Genomic DNA, 6,765 nt, shown 5'->3' with positions numbered 1-6,765 from the left:
TGCGTGTGGAAATCAGAGGACAACTTGAGGAAGTTGGTTTTGTTTCCTTCCACCTTATGGATGCTTTTATTCACTGAGCCAGCTCACCAGCCATGCAATTTCTGTTAGTTAAGCAAAGAGAACAAAAATTCGCGACTCTCAAGACCCAGGAAGGCTCAAAGCAGTTCCAGTCACAGAATCGTCGCGTTCAGCCTGATAGTGTAATACTGTAAACCAGTTGCAATTCCTACAGTTTAAAAAATAATAACAATAATCCCTATGTTTAAAAAAAAATGGTTATTGTCTCACTAGAACGGAAACGAACCTGACCTCAGCCAGCACCTAGCCTAGGATTCACTAAAGGCCTAAGGGCAAGTGAAAGAACGGCTGAGGAGGGCGAGGGGGTGGGGGCGGGACTTTGTCTCCCAGCAACGGGCGCAGCGATTGGCCAACTTTCCCGCAGCGGAAACCAATAGTCAGGCGCGCTGCCAACGCTCGACATTACAAGTGCGGCTGCGCGGGGAATTCGAATCGCTGGCCGCCTTCGAGGCTCGGGGTGGGGGCTGATGGGGTGTTTAGTCGGCGGCTGATGGGGTATTTCACCGCTGCGCGCTTTTTCTCGTCATGGACAACCTCGGAAATGTCTTTCGGTAAGTGTCGTTCAGGTGGAGTGAGAGCGCGAGCCGGACTGAGTGCCGGTCCGGACGGTTGGAGTGCGGGTCCCTCAGGAGCGCTTTCTCCTCAGCGCTGCTTCCTCAGTGGGTTTGCCACACCAGGCCTCAGGCAAGGCGGCGGCCCCCGGCTCACTCGCGTAGAGGTGCAAGCTGCAGCCGGTTACTGTTTTGTGCACAGGATTTGGGATTTGGGCAGTCTGCCAGACCTTCAGAAGTCACGTGTGTCCATGGAGAACTCGGTCCAAATGCGAGGAACGCCCTGCCCTCAAAACCCAAACTAGGGTGGTGAGATTTTTGGAGAAAATTACAAAATCTCTGGTAAAAACGCCACCCAACTAAGGAAAAAATTTACTATTTCTCGATATGTAAGAAACAAAAGTTGAAGCTGAACTTTATGGAAAAAATGCTTGCTATTAAGTCATTTAAATCTTCCTGCAACCAGATTTTTTTTTTTTTTTTAAGATTACCACACTGATTGCTTTTTTACTTTTTTATTTTTTGGACTGGGATGGGGTGCACTTAGGTGACTTACCCAGCCTGTGATGGTAAGCCATTTTAAAACTGTTAAATCAGATGTTACAAGAAATACAATTTTTATTTTTATCAGTCCTTTAGGTATTAGATAAGTAAGATATCCAAAATCTGTTGGCGTTAAGCAATTTAACTTTTGATCAGATCGACTAAGGATCTCCCCTCCCCATTCTAAAAAAGTAACTAGGTATTTTGATTTTTAAAGGCTAATTTGATGTTTTAGCATTAAGTTACAGTGTGTTTAAGCGATTTTCCCAGGAGATGTGGTTGGTGTAAGGTTATTCAATGTTTACCTTGGACAAATATTTGTATATCTTATTTTGCTAAATAAGAACTTATAAACAAAGAAGTTGTGCTGACATTTCAGACATGCTAAAAGGAATCCAAAATGTGTTCCTTTTAAGTGAAAAAAGTGAGAGACCTTGATCTTTAAAAAAAAAAAAAAAGACATTACTAAAATCTATACTACTACTGCCCACAAAATCATGAGACAGCCTTTGCAGTTTCTCTAAGTGATTTCAGTATGCCAATGAAATATATTTTGAGATAGATTTTCTCATCATCTACAAAAATACTACTTTTAAATTCTTTCTCTCCTAATCTCATTTCTCAATTTAAAAACCTATGAGTGTTTCTCAACTGGATTCATACTGAAAATACAGTTGATTCCCATCTTCCCTCTCTCTGTAGTTGTACATATGCTATTCTCACCCTTACTTACTACCTATTAGGACTGTGCCATAACTTCTGAACTGATTCCTATTTATAGTTCCACCCCTACCCCTTTATGTAAAGGAACAAAGAAGACATTTTAAAATGCTGGAGAGATGGCTCGGCTGTTCAGAGCACTGACAGTTCTTCTAGAAGTCCTGAGTTTAATTCCCAGCAACCACATGGTGTCTCACAACCATCTGTAATGGGATCCGATACCCTCTTCTGGTGTGTCTAAAGACAGCAACAGTGTACCACATACATAAAATAAATAAAATTTTAAAAAATGCAGATAGAGCTTGCCTCTTTACACTTTACACCTTTTTACACTAATTTTGATTCCTTAAGGATAACTCGTGCCCACTCTTACCACTTAACTTGCCTCCCTTTTCTATTTAACAGTCAATGAAACATGGTACTATTTTTTTATGTTTTTGTTTGTTTACCCCACTAGCACGTGAAGTTGTTAGGACTTGATTTGTTTGCCTGACTAATTAAACTGTGGTTAGGTATTGTGGAAGTAAGAAAAGCAAAATCCTCTGGGAGCTCTATGGGTATTTATCAGCACTGTCATCATGTGCTTATCCTTTGGGACAATGTTAGATTTGGACTCAAGCAAACAGTCTCTGGAAACTCCAAATTGTAGTATTGGGGCTGTCACACCAGAGGAGAGGCTTTCTTTGGATCTTATTCTAACCCCCTAACTTACCTATGCTCCTGAGAAATAAGGGCCTAAGTATCGCTTGTCTCAATACCACTGGGGAGCAATGACATTGGGATCACCAAGTCTAGATAGACTTTGAGGCAAATACTGATTCTGACTTTTCTGAACACCTCTGAATGATTGCTCTTTTATGTGATATTTTGGTTGATATTCAGGATTTCCACTCTCAAGTATATAGATAACATAATGTAGAATCAAATATATCTTTGGCATCCAGGAATTATTCCTCCTTTCATGTCTGTACTTTTGTGTTCTAGTATGTTTGAAGCCCATATGCAAAGCTACAAGGGTAATGACCCACTTGGAGAATGGGAAAGGTTAGTGCATGTTTGTTTGTTTTCCTTTAAACAAAGGAACCATATGCTACCCTGTGGAAAACTAATATCCATATTTTTCTAGCTTTATGAAGTGGGTAGAAGAAAATTTTCCTGACAATAAAGAACACTTGGTGACAATATTAGAACATTTAATGAAGGAATTCTTAGATAAGAAGAACTACCACAATGATTCAAGATTCATCAGTTATTGCTTAAAATTTGTAAGTATAATTTCAGGTAGACAGCTAAATATAATGTTTTACTTCTGGTTCTCTCCCTTGCTTTTTGGGGGTAAGGGGGGTTAAGACAGGGTTTTTCTTTGTAGCCCTGGCTATCCTAAAACTCACTCTGTAGACTAGGCTGGACTGGAACTCAAAAAGATTCACCTACCTCTGCCTCCAAGTGCTGGGATTAAAGGAGTGCCCAACAATTGGCTGGCTTTTGGACTCCTTCTTGTTAAGATCATTTTAGACTGCCTTTTTTAAATATCAATTTCTTGCTTTTAATTCATGAATGTTTTAAAAGTTATGTAGTCAGAAGTATGTATTTTAGAGCCTTGGCTTCTAAAGCACTGAAGAATCAGTGATTTAATTTTAAAGCCTCTCTTTATTTCATATGTCTAAATGTTCCAACATGAGATAGGAACTAAAAGTTAAATGGATTGTTAGATAAGAAATCTGGTTGGGGTCAGTTGTAGCTCACTTGGGAGAGAGGCAGGCAAACCTGCATTTTCTGCCAGCCTAGTCTACAGAGAAAGTTCTAGAACAGCCACGGCTATGTAGCAAGGCCCTGTCTCGAAAAGAAAAGGAAAAAGAGAGAAGAAAAACGTGCTTTAGGGTGAGATGATAAGCAGGAGCTCTTGGGTGCTAAGAGACTCTGGGAATGAATCAAATTCGTCATGAGTATAGTAAATAAATGTTAACTGAGTGTTAAATATCAAAAAATATTTTAACCGTAATATATAGTTATACATCATAACTAGTATATATACCATATAGTATTATATATGACTATATAATATATAACTATATAACATATAGCTACATATAACTAGTATATAACTATAATAGCTAGTATATAACAATAATAACTAGTAAAAGAAAATTTAACTCAGAGACTAAATTAACTCAGAGACTAAATATAATGCTAAAAGAAGGAGGCAGTCTCAGACTTTAAGAGAGTGGGATTCTGTGTTTATATTATGGCTTCCAGTTTAGTGTTTCTATGGGATTCCTGAATGTGCACACAAGCAGGTCTCAGACTCTTGTCCCTTCCTTCTCTTGGGCTCTTTTCCTTCTTTTGGTTTGTCTTATCCAATTTCGATGAGATTGGGTTTTTTTTTTCACCTTATTTTACTTTATTTTGTTAAATTTTTAAAGATGAATGTATGAATGAACAAATGAAAACCTAGCTACTAGGGTAAAAATTAACAACTGAACTGTCATACCTACTGGGAGAGGGAGAATCTGTTTTCTCAAATGGAATGACGCTGGGCATATCAACACTCCAGGGTAGGCTCATGCTCAGGAGTAGTTGACCAACAAATAATGGACTCCACGGTTTTTTGCTTTTATTTGGTTTGTTTTTTTGTTCTTGTTTTTTTCTTTTTAGTGTTGATGTATTTTGTTTTTTAGGTTTTGGGGTTATGTTACTGTAATTTTTGTTTGTTTTGGTTCTTTTGTTTGATTTTTTTTTTTTGAGACCTTAAAATTGAGTATGTAGGGAGAAGAATATGATCAAAATATATTTAAACTTAAAAGTTTTAAGTAATAAAAATATAATTTAAAAAACACAAAAATATGTTTTAAAAAGAATTTGAGAACCAGTTAAGATGTTGCATTTCATGCAGCACCAGTAGAAAACATGTTTCCCCCAGTGGCAACATTATGAATTCTAATAATAAAATCATATGGAATAGAAAATGAACATGAAATTGTTATCTAAATTATAAAATATTCTAATTAAAGGCACCTTGTGGGACTTGAGTAAGCTCAGATTAAGATAAAAGAAGTATTTCATGTAATGAATCATTGTAGGTCCTACTGTTTTCTGAAATACTTTGATAATTATTGAATATCAAGGGAAGAAATAAATTTTAGATTTACTATCAGAGAACATTTGTATTTACATAATACCCTAGACTTTCACAAAGATTGAACAGTGTAGGTCTGGCTGGGCTCTGGGAAATAACTAGCCTAGCAGATTGGTTATCTTGTGTATAGTAGTTATACATAGTTATGGAATACAGTAACTATATGTAAAAAAATGCACATAATGGTGTGATCCAAGTAATTGGTATATAACCTCTGGCATTTATCATTGTGTGTGTGTGTGTGTGTGTGTGTGTGTGTGTGTGTGTGTGTGTGTGTGTGTTGGAAATCAAAACCCTCTCTATTAGCTATTTTGAATATAAAATTATCAACATAGTTTTCTAGTGTATAACATTAGAAGTCATTCTTTCTATCCAGCTACTCTCTATATTCATTAACCATATCTTTGCACTTCATTATTATTTATGTGTGGTTTTGCTCTGAATTTCTGTAGGCTGAGTACAACAGTGACCGTCATCAGTTTTTTGAGTTTCTGTACAGCCAGGGAGTTGGAACCAAGTCATCATATCTATACCTGTCCTGGGCAGGGCATCTGGAAGCCCAGGGAGAGCAGCAGCATGCCAGTGCTATTTTTCAAACAGGAATTCACAATCAGGCTGAACCTATGGAACTACTACAACAACAATACAGGTAGTTTCAAAGTGTATAACTCTTTTTCTGTCTGTACCTTTATGTGTATCTACTTTAACTGTAAGTCATACTGTATGTATATTGTAGGTCTGACCACAGATAGAAAGCTTTATACTTCTCTTAGGATGTCCTGTGTGACAGATTTTAAAATGTCACTTTAAACTGCAGCATTGTGAGGCAACACAGAAGATCACATCACAAGAAGGGTACCTGCAAGAGACAGAACAAATTGTCCTCTCAAAATAACCCATTAAACCATAAATAGAATTACCCATTCATGAAGACAAAGCCTTATTGATCTAATCACATTTTGGAGTTATAATATTTTATAACTCTCACAACGTGGGTTGAGTATCAACATGAAGTTTTAGTGGCTATTCAAACTGTAGTGAACTATCATAATGAATGCCTTATTTTTCTCTTCACGTGTTTTATTCTGTTACTTTTCTATTATAAAAATGCCTCATTTAAGAAAACTTGAAAATTCAGAAAACTATTTTTTCTCTCCATATTACAGAATTACACACATGCTTTACAGAGTCAAGCTGTGGATACACTGTATGTCAAGATCTTTTCCTCGAAAAGTAATATATTTCTTACATTAATCTAAAACATATGCTTAAACAGTTTCAGGGCATGTGAGACATACAACCAAACCATCTATTCAGTTTTTCTTTTGCATTCTCATTAGAAGAATGCATTGCACACCTTGCCAGCATTCGACATACCTATTTTTTTCATTTTACTATAGTATTTATGCTTTAAAAAAATTCTGATTTATTATCAGAATTTTCAAATATACATAAAAAGAAAAAAATCAGTATTTAATAAATGTTCATTTATATACCTTTAGTAATTATTAACAGTTGATTTTTTAAAAATTTTTAAATATATGATTGCTCGCCTTCATATATTTATGTGAATTGTGCATGTACTTGACACCCCCAAAGGTCAGAAGAGAGCACTGGATCCCATTGTGAACCATCACGGTGGGTGCTAGAAATCAGACCTGAGTCCACTGGAAGAGCAGCCAGTGCTCTTAACCTCTGAGCCATCTCTCCAGCACCTTGACCTCTTTTGGTACTAAG

At 36.8% G+C, this 6,765-nt stretch overlaps 1 protein-coding gene across 1 annotated transcript in view; it reads left to right on the top strand.

The window, feature by feature from the left end:
* Positions 1–304: 304 nt before the first annotated feature.
* Positions 305–6,765, top strand: part of Bub1 (BUB1 mitotic checkpoint serine/threonine kinase) — a 31,397-nt gene continuing 24,936 nt past the window's right edge. The window contains exons 1-4 of the mRNA NM_001106507.1: positions 305–629; positions 2,877–2,936; positions 3,019–3,157; positions 5,481–5,677. Coding sequence (NP_001099977.1) covers positions 604–629; positions 2,877–2,936; positions 3,019–3,157; positions 5,481–5,677 — 422 coding nt within the window. The 5' untranslated portion in view covers positions 305–603. The remainder of the gene's footprint in view (positions 630–2,876; positions 2,937–3,018; positions 3,158–5,480; positions 5,678–6,765) is intronic.

Source organism: Rattus norvegicus, chromosome 3 (genome assembly GCF_036323735.1).
Source record: "Rattus norvegicus strain BN/NHsdMcwi chromosome 3, GRCr8, whole genome shotgun sequence".
Lineage (NCBI taxonomy): Eukaryota > Metazoa > Chordata > Mammalia > Rodentia > Muridae > Rattus > Rattus norvegicus.
The sequence above is the reverse complement of the archived record's forward strand: the minus strand, read 5'-3'. Positions and strand labels throughout refer to the sequence as shown.